Source organism: Pogona vitticeps, chromosome 2 (genome assembly GCF_051106095.1).
Source record: "Pogona vitticeps strain Pit_001003342236 chromosome 2, PviZW2.1, whole genome shotgun sequence".
In the NCBI taxonomy this organism is placed as follows: domain Eukaryota; kingdom Metazoa; phylum Chordata; class Lepidosauria; order Squamata; family Agamidae; genus Pogona; species Pogona vitticeps.
In genome coordinates this window covers 186,849,494-186,868,684 of record NC_135784.1, presented here as the reverse complement: position 1 = coordinate 186,868,684, position 19,191 = coordinate 186,849,494, and the positions used below count along the sequence as shown (strand labels likewise).

At 41.1% G+C, this 19,191-nt stretch overlaps 1 protein-coding gene across 2 annotated transcripts in view; it reads left to right on the top strand.

The window, feature by feature from the left end:
• The window catches only part of LOC110069780 (alpha-2-macroglobulin-like protein 1), an 84,765-nt gene extending 65,857 nt beyond the window's left edge, over positions 1-18,908 (top strand). For both annotated transcript variants that reach the window (XM_072991652.2, XM_078386670.1), the window contains exons 27-37: positions 3,846-4,002; positions 5,155-5,229; positions 6,109-6,271; positions 7,506-7,657; positions 9,342-9,557; positions 11,643-11,764; positions 11,935-12,025; positions 12,795-12,863; positions 13,076-13,178; positions 15,375-15,416; positions 18,791-18,908. In XM_072991652.2, the coding sequence (XP_072847753.2) occupies positions 3,846-4,002; positions 5,155-5,229; positions 6,109-6,271; positions 7,506-7,657; positions 9,342-9,557; positions 11,643-11,764; positions 11,935-12,025; positions 12,795-12,863; positions 13,076-13,178; positions 15,375-15,416; positions 18,791-18,828 (1,228 nt within the window). In that variant the 3' untranslated portion in view covers positions 18,829-18,908. The remainder of the gene's footprint in view (positions 1-3,845; positions 4,003-5,154; positions 5,230-6,108; positions 6,272-7,505; positions 7,658-9,341; positions 9,558-11,642; positions 11,765-11,934; positions 12,026-12,794; positions 12,864-13,075; positions 13,179-15,374; positions 15,417-18,790) is intronic.
• Positions 18,909-19,191: the final 283 nt, after the last annotated feature.

The window sequence follows — 19,191 nt, the reverse complement described above, 5'->3', positions numbered from 1 at the left end:
TGGGCTTAGAACAGATTGTATTGTTAAAACTAGGGAGTTGTAGTTTGTTACGATGGAAGTCAAAGTAGATTTTGTAGGTGCTGTTATTAAGTTTCTTAATTTCTCACTGGTAGGAGATTTTAAGAAACTGGAGACTTTTGCATTAACTTCATCTGTCCAAGTTAGACGTTTATATCTTACAGATAAGACATTGTCACTTAAGTGATGTTCAGGGGGAAGATGTATTGGGTTTAGCAGTGACAAGGTTAGGAGTAGGGGTAAATGATCACTATCTGTTCTATGTCCAACGGAGAATTCCTTAACCAACCTGGTTAAAGATGGAGAAATTAACACATAGTCTACCACACTACTGCCCCTCCCTGATACAAAAGTAAATTCTGCGCAATTATCAAACAATGCATTGCCATTTACAATATAAAGAGTAAGACGTTCTGCCATCCGTGCCAGGCATATCCCACTATAATTGATCTTCAAATCTTTTGATGTTCTATAATTCATCAGGGTGTGGTTCTCTACAGAGTCTGTACCCCAGACATTGGAGGGGTAAAAGATGTCATTATTCGATCCAGTTCTTGCATTCAGGTCTCCCATAAGTATCACATATGCATTAGGGACTATAGATTCTAAGTTTGTAATATAAAGTTCCAATTGGTTCCACATTTGAGTTATTTGATTTTTAGAAGACAATGGAGGAATATAAGCATTGATGATCAGATAAAAGCTTGACCTGATAACAAGTAAGGCAGCCATAGCAATTTTGTCACAGGGTGGAAGCGATTTGACCCTAGCCTCCATAGCAGTAGAGAACATTAGAGCCATCCCTGCTTTGGGGCGGCCCTTTCCACTGCTAGGAACTGCATAGCTGTTAAGTACCAGATAGCCATTCAAACTAATATTATCAGTGCTCCAAGTTTCCTGTACTGCAATTATATCGTGTAATCTTAGATAATCGAATATTCCTGGGTCACCCTGTCTGGAGGCCCAACCAGCTATGTTCCATGAAAGGATTTTCAATAAACAGGCCCTTGACGTTAAGGTTGTCTTTTGGGCCTCAGTCTTGACATCTGGATATACGACAACCTTTCCATGTGATTGGGATATCTGGGGCATCCAGCTAGATTTCATGGTGCTGGTGTTTAAGCATTCTGGCTCATTGCAGTGGCTATTTGGTCAATACATATAGTTCCAGGTGGGTCTATCCTCGTAGCTGCTATAATCCCACCAAAAATGGTTTAGATCTCTGTGGCTAACCTGATTAAAATCAGCAGGTTGCAGATCCGCCTTAAGATTTGCTCTATAGTTAGCAGAATAATTTGTATTTCTATACATATATGTGGGTCTCTTATAAATTCCCCTTCTTTTCTTAGCTGTTGCATATCTGTCTCGTATCAGGGCTGGGATTTGTCTGCAGTTGTTTCCTCCCACTTCATTGTTGACCACCTTGGCAGTAGTCATCTCCGAGTTTCCATTGAGTGGAGAGTGTATATCTGACAATAGAATCTTTGAGGTCTGTTTGGTAATTTGTTTCTTCTTTTGAACAGGCGCTTCACCTTTCTCTGCTGGAGGCTTTTTGGTTTTTTCCCCCATTTTCAGTGTGTGCCGTTGATTTCCTTCCTTTGCAGTCATTTCTCTTGCTTTTCCTTTTCCTTGCTGTGGAATTATTTGGTCATCTTTATTCCTTAGGTCATTTTGCATTACATCTAGCATTTGGAATAAGGGTTTAAAGTCCATCCTTCTACCTTTTTGGGTAAGATGTATGAAACCCTTCTTACCTTTGTTGTTTTTGTTAACCTTACAATTTGGTTGTCTTATGGAGTTAGTTGGTATTTGGTTTTTTGAGGCTTTGTCTTTCTTTTTGGCTTTGGGCTTCACCTGTTCCTTTCTAGTATTTGTTATGGGTATGTTTGGTATATACTCTTTGATGATGATTTGAGGTATTAAGGTTTCATTCACTTCATCTAAGTCTGGCCTAGGAGGCAAGGACTGTCCCTGATTTGTCTGTGTAACGCAAGAAAGTAACTCTTCATAGGAGAGGTTAGCGATTTTCTGGATGGTATTAGATGATAAATTGAAGTTTTCATCAGCTTCTGCCCACAAGGAGGCATTTGGTTTTCCACTGTGTCCAATAGGGTCATTTATGTGTGGAATAACCCTTTCCTTCATTAAATCAACCAAACAGCCCAGCAGGTCTTTTATACCCTTTACTGAGTCCCTTATTTCCAAGATAGTATTTTGAGGGAAGTGAGTGCCTCCTTCTGGTAGGGTTGGAGCTTGATTACACTGAGAGTTATTGTGTGTAGCCAGCTTTGGTCCCTGTAGTTTCTTAGCTATACTCTCATCGAAGATAGGGAGCTTTGTTAGATACTCATCTAGGGTGTTATTGTGTTCAGTGGGCACTTCTACAGGGGTAGCCATGTTGCATAGAGGGGATGTAAAGTATTCCATTTTCAGCCTGCCAAAGTCATCATTTGAAAAGCTGTTCAAGTGACTTTGTTCCAGGAGATGGCTCTGATCAGCAACCATTTTTGGCAAATCAATAATTGGACTACATGGTTCTTTGCAGTTTGATTTTGATCTCAAGATATAATCTGTCATCTTAGCTTGCCTCATCCTTCTTTGTGTTTGGCTGTCACTTTTGCAACTCTGAAGTCTATCCTCTGGTAAATGGTCTGGAATTTCAGTATTGTTGCACTTTTTTCTAAGTTCAGTAACAGGAGTAATGGACATTGGAGTATATCTCAGCACCTGTTGCAACGCTGGGGGAGATAAAGTTAAGTCAAGTACTTGATCAGGTGACCCATCAGTAATTAAAACTGGCTCTTCCATTCTCTGTAGATTCTCCATAGGTTCTGGTTAAAGGTGCAAATCTCTGCGTTATGTTGATGAGAAGCAGAGAGTATAGGTGTGGAAATCAGTTAACGGAGGTAAAGGCTTCAACAAACAGAGTTTAAAAACTGGTGGTGCACAGGTGATACCTTTAAGAGCCTCACATCAAAGTTTCTTGCAAGATACTTGATAACATGAAAAGACAGTAGTCATTAACATTCCAGAGCCAACTTCTTGGCTCCTTGTCTAATGTTATCTTGCGTATGTGAGGGGGAGTATATTGGTTGTAAAATACTGCTCAGTTCTCAGACGCTGTAGCCTGCAGCACAAACTCCTCTTCTCTTCTCTAGACTTGTTGAGAGCAGAGAAGCTCTCTCATAAGTAGAAAATTTTCAAAGGGTTTACCTTCATTACCAGCTATAACTCTGAATTTCTTGGAGCTCCGTCTCGACACCGCCGAACGCAAACTCCACCCAACCGGAAGTCGCCTATTACTTAAATTCTTCTCCTGGTTTTTCCATCTTGAATTATGTTTGCTTCTTTCAGTCTTTTTATTGATGTTTTTAATTTTATTGGTTTTTTTGGGAATGTAAACTGCCCAGATTGGTCTAGATGGGCGTTATAAAAGCCAAATAAATAAATAAATAAATTACCAACAACTGACACCACTTTCATCCCTCAAAAATGCATCATGAAGGAGTCTTGCAAGCAATGTCTGTATTTTCACAAAACGAAGCTTGCAAAAGGCAAATGCAAGTGAGGAGAATCATGTGCTCTGGAAAAATAAGACCTCTTCCATCATTTGAGGGAGCACCTCTTGTAAAATTGAATTGGCCATTTATATAGCACAGTACTTTCTATGCTTTGTTTTGTGGTTGGTTATCTGAAAGTAATTGCACATCCAATGCTGAAGCAAGGATCTCTCCGAACATCCTGTTGTGGAACAGAAAGACATGCTGATGTCTACTATGACCTTTGCACTTCAGTTCTTTCTACCCTCTTCTTTTTCTAAACTACAGGCTGACAGCTTTTGTGGCTAAGGCTTTTGGGCAAGCAAAGTCCTATACCTATATTGAAGAAAAGCATATTCAGGATGCCGTTCACTGGTTGGGGCGGCAGCAGCTTCCCAGTGGCTGCTTTCAAAATGTGGGAAAGCTCTTCAACAATGCTCTGAAGGTAGGAACGACGACGTCTGGGGCAGTAGCATAGCACATAAGGATTCTGCCAGAATAGCTATACTCATTTGCTGTCATAAAAATCAAGTTGTCTATTCCTTGCAGCATAGTTACAGTAATTTATATGATACTTCCACAAGCTGGCAGGAGTGGTGCAGTGGTTAAACTGCAGTACTGTAGTCAATACTCTGCTCATGACTTAACAGGTAGCTGGCTTGGGTTTGACTCAGGTTTGCATCCTTCCGAGATCAGTAAATGAAGTATCCAGCTCTCTGGGGAAATGGGAAAGTGTAATTAAATTGTAACCCACCCCCCGTCCCCGGGAGTGCTTTAAGCCAATGGTTCTTAACCTTGGGTTACTGAGGTGTTTTTGAACTGCAACTCCCAGAAACCCCAGCCAGCACAGCTGGTGGTGAAGGCTTCTGGGAGTTGCAGTCCAAAAACACCTGAGTAACCCAAGGTTAAGAACCACTGCTTTAAGCTCTATGTGGCAATATATAAGCACCCGCTTTGCTTTTTCTTTTGTCAGGAGAGCTACTCTAAGGTGAAAGCATGGTTGGTGACCTGCCACACCCGTGGGTACACCAGGGGCCTCTGTCACAGTCTTTCTGCACCTTCCTTCCTGCAGAGTAACAGTGGCAGGAAAATAGCATGGGCAGGCCTAAAATATTTTGGTTCCTGTGGTGTGAAGTCTCATTTGGATCACGTTAACCTGAGACATGAGCCACTATGACCTTCTGTAGCTCAGGTCTCCTGGAAACCATGGCCACTCCCCTTCATTTCAATGCCCTTCGTGCAGGTTAGGTCCTGGGTTTATGGTCAGACCTCTGTATCTCCCACTCATTATTGTCCCTCAAGTCCAGTCTTGGAAAGAAGCGCTTGCCTTTTAATGGGTTTGTGCTCAAAGCCTTGAACAATAAGCTCCACACAGCTTCTTATTCTTTGGGTTTTCACAGTCACTTGTGAAAATGTCCCTGGGGCAAGGGAGGCAAGGAAGAAACTATTCCTTGGGTCATATATTCTGTCTTTTAAGGTGATGCTTGCTGTTGCCTGGCAGGCAGGCATAATATGGGTATTTGAACTGTTGCCAAAATGGGGCTGTGAAGAAATGCACCTTCACAGCCTTCTGGCTTGACTCACTGCTCATCTACAGGGCGCCGTGGATGATGATTTCTTACTGACAGCTTACATCACTGCCTCCCTGCTTGAGCTCCACTTCAAGACAGATGTAAGTCCTTCCTTAGTTTTTGTTTCTTCTGCAAGACGTCTGAGGTCTTTGCTAACACAGAGCCTGAAGAATGGATTTTCTGACACAATGTATACAGACTGAACACATTTGACACCAAAGCAAGTACAGTGGTGCCTCGCTAGACGATTGCTTTGCATAACGAATTTGCTTTACAATGAGGTTTTCGGAGCGATCTTGCGCTTTGTATAATGATGTTTCCTATGGGCGATTTTTGCTTTACTATGTTAGGGACCTTGCCTCACAAGATGATTAAATTTTAGGTCCCTGTTTTTCTCTTTATGATGTTTTTGACAGCTTGGTCTTGCTTCGCTAGACAGGTCTTTTAATAGTCACTGTTTCGTTAGACGGCTGTCTTCGCTTAACGATGTTTCCTATGGCAATTTTCGCTTTACAATGACAATCCGTTCCCATTGGAACGGATTATCAGGTTTTCAATGCATTTCAATGGGAATACGTGTTTCGCAAGACTATGTTTTCACTTAACAGCGATTTTCGTGGAACGAATTAACATTGTCTTGCGATGCACCACTGTATTAGGCAAGTTCTAACATACTACATATATTTCATTTCAGCCTATGGCACAGACGTATATGCATAAGTGGCTGCTGACCCTCATTATAAATGCTGTAGGAAATACCTATATTTAGAATCTTATAATACAAAATATTTGTTATATAGAATTTTGTTTCATTTTCTTCTTTTACAATTATTCAATGCAGCCAAGATCAGGTGTATAAATAGGTCACTGCTTCTGGGGGATCAGAAATGATAGAACTCTATTAGAAAACACCCCAAAATTCATCTGGTCCAGCCCCTGTATTCTGCTTAGTAATGTAACTAACTATTGTTGTGTTATAGAATACAATGGTAGATGGTGCCTTGCGCTGCCTGAGGAACAACTCAAAAACTATGAATGGGACCTACCCCAAGGCCCTGTTAGCTTATGTCTTCTCATTGGCTGGTGATAAAGAGATACGGCAACAGCTCCTGCAAGAGTTAGAGGACGAGGCTGACAAAACAGGTAGGAACAACTATTCCATTCAATATGGTATACCAGCCACAAATATTTTTAGCCAGGATTTCCCTATGGAAGAATTTCATTGGATTTGGCAGTGTCTACAAGAGCAGTATTTTCATACCTCCTAAGACTCATTATAAGAAGAATTTAATGTATTATTCTGTGGTTTGAAGACAGCTGCCGAAGAGATAAGTAAGACAAAACCATTTTCATTGTGCAGAACCTCCAGAATCATCCTGTTCAAGCAGAATCATTGGGTCTTTTTAAACTGGCCACCAATTGTCATAGGGCCACTCCCTAAATTTACAATAATAAAGCTATTATTAGTGTTATTCGTTATTAATCCTGTAGCAATTTTAAAGACTACTAAACGTTAAAGTTAACATTGGTTTCTTTAAAAAAAAACTTTATCTAAATGTCTCCAGAGATAGCTGTGATGAAGGAAGAGGCAGTCCATATCACTATGGATTAATTCTCCAGTTGAGGGCAAAGACTAATTTTGCTCCAAATTCAAACTTCTAAAAGTGTTTCTCATACAAAGTAATCTGTGGGAACCTAATCTGTGAGAAACTAGAAGCCAGTAATTTTAAATTGCATAATGTGAAGTAGTGGGTATGGTAGGAAATTGGACATTAAAGCTAAGAGGCTGAATAACTTAGTCAAAATTCTATACTTTTAAGCTGGCTTCTGTAGCATTCTGCTAAAGACGTTTAGTTGAAAGCGATGTGTAGATTCTGTAGTTCTTTATAGAGCTAGTCATGTTAATTTAACTGTGTGTCTTTATTTGGGGAAGACGAGATCTCATATTTTAGGCTATTTCTCACACTGCCCTGGATTGACTGGTACAGAGTGTGTCCCATGCATTTCAAGAATGTGAACATGCTTGAGAGATGCACGGATGTAAGAACTGGACTACAGAAGACATTTTGCTGAAGGGCCCACCAGACCTGTACTCATCTATAGGATCACCTAATATCTGGATATTTTCCCAGTTGTGTTGTTATATCTTTTTCAGAAAACATGGTTAACAATTCTGAGATTAAATTGTTGCTTCCCAGTTGCCTTCGGGGTGTGCAAAATACAGCAGCCTAGTGGGCAAAATCTTGGAAGCACCTGCACTTCTCCATGAATTACTGTGAATTATTGTTGGACATTGATGTGAGACCTAGTGGTGGTCTTATGTTCTGGATTGAATTTTAATCCATTTTCATTCCATTATTCCCCCCCCTCCTTTTAGATGGTACTCTGTCCTTCTTAGAGACTGAGACAACTGCCTACTTTCTCTTGGCCCATCTTTCTGCACCAGATGTGTCCACAGATAAACCCTCACAGATAGTGCGTTCCCTCACCAAACGGCAGAATCCCTACGGAGGCTTTTACTCCACACAGGTAAGGAGCCAAATCTTCCTTGCAGGAAAAGAGTACTGTTGCAGAGCACTGTTGCAGAGCACATGGATTAGGAAGTACACAGTCTGGCAGCAAAAGCTTGCCTCACTAAATTCAGGGGCTCTGAATGCCATGGCTAATGGGGCCAGTGGTGGTGACAACATTTGAAATGTAAATGAAATTCAAGTATGGCATTGCTCTACTCATGAGTAAGGCCCGCCGAAGGCACGAGTCTGCTCATGAGTAAGGGCACCGAATTTGCAGGTCTACTCATGAGTAAGGGCAGCAGCCACCATTCCAATACGGATTAATTTCGTAAGTCGAGGCACCACTGTATAAAGACTGTGTGTGAGTACTGTTCGTTGGACAATTCTTTATCCAATATGCCCATGAGAGAAAAAAGTCAGATAAATAGAACATGTTAAAATATGTCTGCATCTACTACCAGGAGCTAGCTTCACATGTGCAGTGGTAATTTAGCTTTGGCACACAATTCAAACATGCAGTTGTACAAATACATATTTCAAAGACAAGAGAGTTATACAATGAGGGTTTGTCATCATTGTGTTCTGCCAAGTCAGATCTGACTAATAGTGACATAATAGGGCTTTCAAAGTCAGTGAGATATTTAACGAGTGGTTTCACTAGTTCCACACTCCCAGTGAACTTCTGTCACAGAGTGGGGATTAAAACCCAGGCCTCCAGCGTCCAAGTTCGTCACCCTGTCCATGATACTACACTGGGTATTCATAGTGATAGTAGGCTATTTAAATTAAATACAACTCCCAAATAAGGTTTAATTTAATGAATAAAAGCAAATGGAGTCTGGAAGCTATCAAAATCGGAAGTTTACAAGTAGCTGAAAAATATTAAATTCATTTTTAGTCTGCCAAATGTGTTATTTAAGTATAAAGTAATTCGTGGTTGTATAAATCAACGGAATTGTTATTTTATCTGTCTTTGGAAGAGTTTGAGGTTTGTAGTGGCTGGATCTTACTGATCTTCACTAATTTGCACACATCATTGTGGCTAATTGTGGCTAAATGATGAGATGCTGAAGTCCATCTCAGTTGCACAAGCAGGCATGATGTGAACCCTGCCACTTTTTCAGATGACCATGATTAGGCATGGCAGTTAATGTATACCTCACATGAACACATGGCCAGGTAAATAATTTAAAATAAAAAAATTGATTGAAAGATTGAAAATGAATTGAATGTTTTGTAAAATTCAAAGAAAGGGACACAATGGCCTAAATCAATAGGTTTTTTTCCCAAAAGCCCACAGGATTGGCCAGAAATTAGCTCTGGGTTGTTGCAGGCCTTGAGATGCTTGGTAGTGTCCAGGCGGGGTGTGGTTGTCCCCTTACACTGGTAAGAAATGCGACATTAGATGCAACAGTGAAAGCTTCAGATTCATTCCTCTCAGCCTGATGATGTGATGGTCTTTGTGACCTTTCTGGAAGACCATTCTCCAAGCAAATCATGGCAGTCTCACTGAGTCTGATCCAAGACTGGGTACAATGTAAATTTGAAATGACCATATAACTACAGGTAGTTCAAAATCTTTAGACCTTCTGAGCATTATTCCCATCCATAGCTCAAATCTCCCTACATAGGATGCTTTATCTTCCTGTCTCTAAACAACACATGATGTCCACACCAAGTCTCCCTCTTTTTGTCCCCAGGACACAATTGTTGCCTTGCAGGCTTTAGCCAAATACGCAAGCTTGACTTACCGAGAAACAGAAGAGCTAAAGGTCTTGGTGAAGTCCAGCAAGGATTTCCAGCATGAGTTCCATGTGGACAAGAAGAATCGCCTGATGCTGCAGAAGGTCTCTCTTCCAGAGATCCCAGGTCAATACAAGGTGGCGGTCTCAGGGAATGGCTGTGTCTATGTGCAGGTGAGCTAATGGAAACTTTAGGCAACAAACTCACAAAGGTACCAAGGAACCTGGTCTGGAAATAGGTTGTGAAGCAGGGCTTGAGGAGGGAGTCCCTAAGGAGTTTTTCTAAGGAATGGGGAAGGTTGATGGGGCGACTGGAATCCTGAGCAAGACTGAAAAAGTGAACCAAAAAATCATTTTTTTGCCATGCTGTTGTCATGCTGTGCAAGAGCGCTGTTGGAAACCTGCCATGAAATGTATAGGCTGGAGTAAGTCTGAAGGGGGGGGAACTCCTCCTCATCTTATGCACCAGCATAGAATTAGCCATTGGGGTTTTTTTCCATGGAAATTATCAAGGCCAATAGTAGAAAGAACTAGGCAGTCACATCTGTGACTATTAGTGAAGGATCTGTTACTGTCTTAAGTAAGGGGAAATCTATAGTAGACCCCTGATCCAGTCCACAATTAGTTCCATGTTCCCTTTAATAACTGTGGCACATCAGTACTGAACTATGTTCCTTGTGCTGGACTGCATTACTCCCACATGTCCAGCCAGACACCATCAGATATGTCTGGACTACAGTTATGATCAAAAAAGAAACATCAACCCTATTTGCATTATAATGTGCACCTTGTGCAGAAATGCCTGTCCATAACATTAATGAGGAAGATTTCTGTTATGATGCTGCTACAGACATGGAGTTTGTTCCTTCCTTCCTTCCTTCTTTCATGGTGCTTCTATCCTGCCCATTTAGTGGCGAGTACTTTGCGCAGCTTACAAAAGAACATATAACACAATATTCATCCGAAAGTAATGCAACAAGATAGCAAAACAGACACAATAACCATAAAATCATGTGACATTCTTCCTAGCTGCAGAGCAAGACTTTAGTTTTCTTTGGAGATCATCAGAGAATTAGGACATTTCTGTGAAAAATTCGAGATCTAGGACAACCCATAACACAGTTAAGATTTCTTGCAGACTGCTGGTCAGCCCTCTGCTTCCATTTAGTCTCAGTTCTGACATACATAAATGACCAGACTCTTTCTGTTATTCTGGATTATCACATTCCTTAGAGGGGGAAGAGAAACTGGAACTAGGGATGTGCCATCCAGATTTTTTGAAGTCCACCTGACAGACCCACAGCTACACACACCTACATTTTGCTCACAGGTTCTGTGGCCTGAACCCAGCCCAGCTTGCAAAAATCCAAATGGCACTTCCCTGACAGATATAGTTCCTTCCAAAATCTGTTACCTTTATAAAAGCAGAGCATGTACTAGGCTAGACTTCTTTGTCCCCTCAGTTCCACCTCTTTCAAAAACTGGAGTGGTATGAACTTTAAAAAACCCTACACATCGCAACAATATCAAGCCTTCCTTTTTAACCAAATTAGACAAAGGACGTCTTTCTCCTTAAAAAGTATCCAAGGCAGCTTACATTGTTAAAATACAGTATTTAAAAGCTAAAAACAAGAAGTATACAAATATTATAAAAGAATTAAACAAATGTTATAACAAAACGATAAATAAGATCAAGAACACATTTAAAAGCAGCCATGGCTCAACAGTCCATTTAAAAACCTGTCCCAGGCATACAGTCACTAAGGGGAAGCCATGCCTGAAGAGAAAGGTCTTTGCCTGCTTGCAGAAGGACAGCAATGATGGGGAACCATCCTGGTCTGTGGGAGGGGGTTCGAGAGTCTGGGAGCAGTGACAGAGAATGGCTTTCCCCTGTATCCCCACCAACAATGCCTGTGAGGGTGGTGGGACCAAGAGAAAGTCTTAAAGATCTTAACACCTGAGCAGGTTCTTAAAGGGATATGCCTGAAATCTTTACCATCCAAAATGCAGGAGATCTAATACTGCTCAGTCCCTTCCTGTCAGAACTCTTTAGCCACCAAAAGTCACGCTGCTCAGTGTGAACCAAGTGAATAGCTTGGGTGTTATATCTGCCATACAAGTCTTTGTGAAAATATAATACTACAAGAGAAATCCATTTTGCTACAAGGTTGGTAAATGTTCTTGTGTCCACATACAGTAGACTCATTGCTTGATAGTATTGTATGGTTTGGATACAGCAATGTTCTTGTCCTCTCCCAGGCTGTCCTTCGATACAACTGGCCACCCAAGATGACTAATATGTTTGCTTTGAATGTGGAGACGTTGCCTGAAGAATGCAACCAGACTTCCAGGAAACATTTTGACATCCATCTCCAAGTGAGGTATGGCATTTTATCTCACTTGGATCCTGAGGTCAGACAATCGCATTTGGTAAAAAGGCAGCTTGTGAAACTTTACAAGGTGTATGAAGACTTATGCCCCAGTCATTTTGCTTCCTGACAAGGGCATGCTGAGAATCCCTTCCTTGCTGAAATGTCTTTTCATCCTTTAGTTACAAAGGTAAACGAGAGACAAGCAACATGGTTCTGATAGAAATTTCCATGGTCTCAGGATTCATTCCTGTGAAGAAGTCTGTGAAGGAGGTAAGAAAGTTTTGAACCACACTTGGCTATGCATCCTTTTGTCCAGGTGGGCACTGCCAGAATTGTTGCTTGCAGCCCATGCTTTCCAGTGCTATATGGGGTCAAGAGACACCATATAGGGTCAATTTAGACATTACACTCAATTTGTTTTTCATCTGATTCCCATTTTTCCTCCCATGATGGAATTCCATCAGACATAATTGCCTTAGCAATAAGACTTGTAAGACTTGAGTTTTTCCTCCAGTGAGCAATAACAGCAGCAAAGCATACTAACTATAGGAAAATCACACACTGTGACAAAAAGAAATGCTTAATCGTTTGGAAGGGAGGCGGGGAGCCCAATGTAAATGCAGTGACAAATGTAGCATTTAGTTTTGCCTTAGACACTGTTTCTTGGATGGACAGAGGAATAACAATGTGACAGCAACCAACCTTCCCAGTGCTGGAAAAGCCTGTGTGATGGTGCGGAGACCATCACACTTGTAAGAAGAAAGGTGGTTGCCAAGCTGGATTTGTTGAGCCAGAGTCTTACTTGTGTGTAAAAAGTCCAGTTGAAGGAAAGCAGAAACCTGTATAGAGTGCTGAATATAATAATCATTCTACTATTCTAGCAGAGGTGTGGAACCTGTCCATTTAAAGATTACTTATATGTAATCATATGCTGTGTGGATGTACATTTATCATCACTAGTTGTTCTTCATGGCTTGTTGTATGAAGAAAACTACAGTCAAGCTATTTCTTAACTTTATCCTGGTCTATCCTCTGATAGCTGGAAAGGGAAACCCATGTAAAGAAGGTGGAATTTGATCCTGATAAGATCAGCATCTACCTGGATGAGGTAAGAACAGTGGAAATGTCTGTCGGGTTCACTCATGTCTGCGACCTGGAGGGACAGATCAGGGTCTGTAGAGTTCTGTGGGTAATAATTCCAGCTGACTAGCCATCTTCTTGACAATAAGGAGGAGCAGGTATAGCTTTTGTCTGAAGGAATAGGCCCTGTGAGAAATCTGGTACTGATATGAGACCTTTCCCCCACTTTCTTCTCTTTAGTTGGATAGCGGAGTTCAAAGCTACAGCTTCTCTGTGGAACAGGAATTTGAAGTGACAGATCTTAAGCCTGCAGTTGTAAAAGTCTATGATTATTATCATCCAGGTAAGCATGCAGGATGCATCAGCATGTTGAATATTGAATTTGATTCTTCAAGCTGTTTTGTGCCTTTTCTTTCTCTCCTTTTGGCAGGGCCCCGGGTTCTCAACAGCCACTGGTAACGTAACTACCACTAATTCAGTGGTAGCTTAACTAGTTGTTGTAAACCGCCTAGAGTGGCCTTGGTTGCCAGATGGGAAGTACATAAATATAATATAATGTAATGTAATGTAATGTAATGTAATGTAATAAAATAAAATAAATAAATAAATAAATAAATAAATAAATAAGCTGACATTTAAATTTCCCTTGTTGAAGCTTCCATGTTCCCTTCAAAGGCAGCCCCATATGGACAGCACTGTAGTAACAGATCCTAGAGATTGCCAACACATGGACCAGTGTGATTAGGAAGTTCCTGTCCAGAAAGGGCAGCAACTGTGCCAAATATGAAGAAATGCAGACGTTACCACAGCAGATCTTTATTTCACCCTGGTGAGAGCTGCATCCAGCAACACCCCAAGTTGTGGACCTGGTCCTTTAAGGGGAGTGTGACCCCTTCAAGGTCAGGCAAGTTACCTCCTAACTAGGCAGGCTCCCCTCCCAACAACATGATCTCTCTCTGGATTTAGTTCAATTTGTTAGCCCTCGTCCAGGCCATAAGCAAGGTCAGGCACCACTCCAGGGTCTGCACAACTTCTGATGATGATGATGAGAAGGAGAGATAGAGCTGTGTGTCATCAGCATATTGATGACAATGAACTCCAAATCTCCAGATGATCATCCCCAGTGGCATCAAATAGATATTAAATAGCACTGGGGAGATGACTGACCCCTCTCAGTCTCCACAATGCACAAAAGCCCCGACCTGCACACTCTGATCACAGCCGTTGAGGAAAAAAGCAGAGCCAGTGTAACACTGAGTCTCCAATCTCCAAACCTAACAGCTTGTCCATAGCTGACAGTATCAAAGGCTGCTGAGAGATCCAGGAGGACCAACAACATCACATTCTCCTAGTTGGCTTAACTCAATAGGTCGTTGAGCAGAGTGAACAAAACTATCTTAGTCCCATAGTGGTGTCTGCCTCAACCATCTCTATCAATTTTCCCAAAAACAGAATGTTAGCAACAAGTCTGCAGTTATTTACATCCTCCGCTGCTAAGGATGATTTTTAAACAATGGGCTTGATTATAGTTTCTTTCAAATAAGAGGGCTGAAGGCTCTCTTGCAAAGAGGAACTAACTATCAGGGTGGCGCATTCCACCATTGCCTCCCTGGCAGATTTCAAAAGCCACGGAGGACATGGGTCCAGTAGAGAGGAAGTGGCTGTGCAGTGTGCAAGCGTCCATGTCATCAGGCGTTGCAGATTGAACCAGATCCAACAAAACCAGGAAAGACAATGCGTTGGACATTTCAGCACAATAAACTGTGTCCCTAAGAGAGTCGAGGTGCCTAGGGATGGCCTCAGTTTTTGCTTGAAAGTGAGCTGCAAGTCAGCTAGCAGTGACAATATAAGACTGAGGACCATTGGACTGTCCAGCATTTGTGAGGTCCCAGACCACTTAACAGAGAGTATGGTTTGCTGGTGAGATGGCTCAATAATGAGTGAGGTATAATAGGCTCTCTTAGGCAATCAAATGACATTACAATATTGCTGGACAGTTTTCTTACTGCAGCTAAATTCCCATCTGAGGGAGCTTTCCTCTAGTTACTCTCTAGCCTTCGCCTTCATGGCTTATAACGCATCCATAAACCAGGATGAAGGATGAATCCTGGATTGGAGAGGGCATTTAAGCGCAACTGTGTCAATTGCCTGGCCACCAAGGAATACCATTTGGCAACCTGGGTTTTGACAAGTGCATGGACCAGGCCCTTTGGGAACCCTGCCCTCAGAGGCCTCCTGGAACTTATTTGTGTCCAATAGCCTCTGGGTGGGGGTAAACCATCTTAATGTCTCCAACTTCTCAGCAAAGAAGGGAGCCATCATCACGCAATTCTTATTCTAGAACCACATATCAGGACAACCAACAGCATCAGATTACCCAAAAATTAATGAACCCCTTCTTTGATTTTAGATTGTGCTCATCTTTATCCCATAATTTGTGAGTCGAATGAATGAATGAATGAATGAATGAATGAATGAATGAATGAATGAATGAATGAATGAATGAATGAATGAATATTGTTTCTTTTCTCTCACACAGATGAGTATGAGGTTGTGGAATATAGTGCACCCTGCACCATAGGTAAGGATGGGGTAAAATGAAGCTTCTGTTTTCCTTCTTCCTTTGCAAGGATTGGGTGTAACACTACATACAGTCAACAAAAAAGAAAGTACACCCTCTTTGAATTCTATGGTTTTACGTATCAGATCGTAATAAAAATAATTTGGTCCGTGGCAGGTATGAAAATTTACCATATTTTTTCCATGTATAAGACTCTACTTCTTCCTAAAAGCATTACACTAAAAATTGAAGGGTGTCTTTTACATGGAAGTAAGCTGAGATAATTGAGGAGAGAACAAAACAGCACATACCTTGCCTCTGTAAACAGGCTTCCCTCAGTCACAAGGCTTAGCTTCCTATAGTCAGGAGACTTAGCTTCTTCCAATCACAAGCATTATGGAACTGACATCAGCTGATGCTGTACAAACCAACTGGAACACACCTCATTGGAAGCGGAGCCTGTAGGCACAGATTCAACAGGGACACAAAATGTCTGACCATTCTGAGCCTAGAGACTGAATCCTCAAAGCTAAGTTTTCTTAATTTTTGGGTTAGAAAGGGGGGGGAATCCTGACACGACCAGATAGGCGGGATATAAATAAAATAAATAAATAAACAAGGGTGTGTTATAAACAGAAAAATACAGTAGGTAAATGAAACCTCAAATGAACAACACACAACATATTATACCGTGTCGTAATTTAATTAACAAAAATAAAGACAAAATGGAGAAGCCATGTGTGAAAAACTAAGTACATCTTATGATTCATTCGCTTTTAGAACCACTTTTAGCAGCAATAACTTGAAGTAATCGTATTCTGTATGACTTTATCAGTCTTATCACATTATTGTGAAGGAATTTTGGCCACTCTTCTTTACAACAGTTGCTTCAGTTCCTTGAGGTTTGTGGGCATTTGTTTATGCACAGCTCTCTGAAGGTCCTGCCACAGCATTTCAATCAGGTTGAAGTCTGGACTTTGAGTGGGCCATTTCAACACCTCGATTCTTTTCTTTTTCAGCCTTTCTGTTGTAGATTTGCTGGTGTGCTTGAGATCATTGTCCTGTTGCATGACCCGCTTTCAGCCAAACTTTAGCTGTCAGACAGATGGCTTCAGATTTGACTCTAGAATACTTTGGTATACAGAGGAGTTCATGATCAATTCAGTGAAAGCAGGTGCTTAGGTCCTGTGGCTGCAGAACAAGCCCAAATCATCACCACTTCACCATGTGCTTGAAGTGCTATGTTTGTTTTTCACCAAATGTAGTGCTGTGTATTATGGCCAAACATCTCCATGTTGGTCTCATCTGTTCAAAGGACATTGTTCCAGGTCTTGTAGTTTGTCCAGATGCAACTTTGCAAACCAGAGCTGCGCTTCCATGTTCTTTTTAGAAGAAAGAGGGTTTTTCATGGCAACCCTTCTAAACCAATGCTACTTGTTCAGCCATTTTCTAATTGTACTGTCATGAACTTTAACATCTAACATGCTAACTGAGGCCTCTAGAGTCTGAGAGTCTGTCTACATTTCTCAAAATAACCACAATATGTATTTATTTACATTGGGTTTTTTGTGGTTATTTTTTTTGGAGGGGGGTTATTTATTTTCTTGAGTTTTTTTGCAATTTGTCTGAGCATTGCACAGTCTGAAAAGGGGCATGATGGTGCTGCGGGTTAAACTGCAGAAGCCTCTGTGCTGCAACATTGGAAAACCAGCAGTCGTAAGATCGAATCCATGCTACAGGGTGAGCTCCCGTTGCTTGTCCCAGCTCCTGCCAACCTAGCAGTTCAAAAGCATGTAAAATGTGGGTAGATAAATAGGTACCACCATGGTGGGAAGATAATGGCGTTCCGTGTCTAATCGCGCTGGCCATGTGACCATGGAAACTGTCTACGGACAAACGCTGGCTCTACGGCTTGGAAAACAGGGATGAGCACCATCCCCTGGAGTTGCACATGACTGGACTAAATGTGAAGGGGAACCTTTACCTTTACTTTTACCTGCACAGTCTAATCTTGGGGTGAATTTGCTTGGATGTGCACTCCTGGGAATATTGGCAACTGTCTTGAACATTTTTCTATTTGTGAATAATCTTCCTCACTATAGAATGATGGGCTTTAAATTGCTTGGAAATGGCCTTATAACCCTTCCCAGATTGATGGGCAGTAACAATTGTTTCTCTGTGATCATTGCTGATGTGTTTCTTCCTTGACATTGTGTTAACACACACCCAAATGCTCCAAACCAACTAACTGCCAAAATTTTGGCTTTTATAGAGGTGGTCACACTTGTTGATGATCAATTTATTCAAGCGCACTTGGTTAGCAGCACTTGGCTGCTACTTAGTCTCTTTAATTCCTATGGAAGCAGTAAAGCAGTACTTAGTTTTTCACAAATGGCTTCTCCATTTTGGTTTTATTATTGCAAAATAAATATTGACACAGTGTAATAAGTTATGTGTTGCTCTTCATCTGAAGTTGTATTTACCTAATTTTCAAGCCTGGTAAGGACAAGACGATTTTTATTATGTCCTGATACATAAAACCATAGAATTCTATGCCTCTTTGTATTGCAGTGTATTATTTAAAGTATGGGCAGTAGTTATGCCAGAAATGTAATTGGCAGGTATGAAACACCTGGTGGAGAATGTAGTTCCATATGGATGGTGATGGTTGACAGTGACTATCTGTAGATGTTGCCATGAAGGTAAAAATCTAATTGCACACAAACCAAGTTTGTGAACTTCAGGTGGTAAATTTCATGATATAAATTCCATTTCTCAGTTCACAAATAGACTGTGGCATAAACACTGGTAATTGTGATTAATTAACCAGGTCCTGCAAAAGGAAAGCACTCTCAGAGTAGTGTTTATAGGAATGCAATAATAGCTACTTGAAAAATGTTGTTTCAGAATAAGAATGTGTGAGTGGGGGTCATTAGTGCAAGGGCTCAGGTGAATTCTGTCAGTGATAAAGAATATTGTTCTGAAGTATTAATAGTGAATGCCTCTGAACACATACTGTTCTTTCCCTTCACGATTCCATATCCACATTTTGGCGGGCAACAACCATAGCTTTATAGGATTGGAGTGGGGACCAAGTTAGCTCTGGTATATAAGCACCTCGTTTTTAAACATGAGGTAAAGAGTTCTCCCTTCTTCACACCCCATCTATGCCCCTTTATTTAATCACTCTCCCACCCAGTCAATCTCATCAAAAAGAAGAGACTCCTGTTGTCAGCCATGACCATTTTATTTGGAAATAAAGTATTTTCTAGTTTCCTACTCAAAGCTCCCATAGAATCCCTTTTATTGTCAGGAAGCAATGATGCCCACGGGACAGGGGATTTTGGGGAACACTGCTCCAGACTCACTTTTATAACATTCATTTCTCTCCACAGAAAGCGCAAATGAAATGAAAAGAAAAGAAAAGTCATGAAAAGAAACAAAGGCACATTAAGATTCTCCATTTTTGTGTCCCTAATAGTCCACTGTGAACAATAAAGCTGCTGGAGAAGACTTCCTTTGTGTTGAATCATATTTTTGGACTGCTTGCTTAATCATAAAATCATAATGACAGGGGATATAAAAGGATTGTTCACATCACATTAAACATCCTTCAGAGATGCAATACAGTGTTCCAACACCAGACAATCCAACAGAGTACCATGATCAAATGCAACTGAAAAGCTGCAGTCCTCTTATTCAGTCTCTGAGTAGGTGACTGGATAAGAGGACCAAGTCTCATATCCCAGCTGAAAGCCAGGTATTGGTAATCGGGTTATCCAGGTGTGCTTGGAGT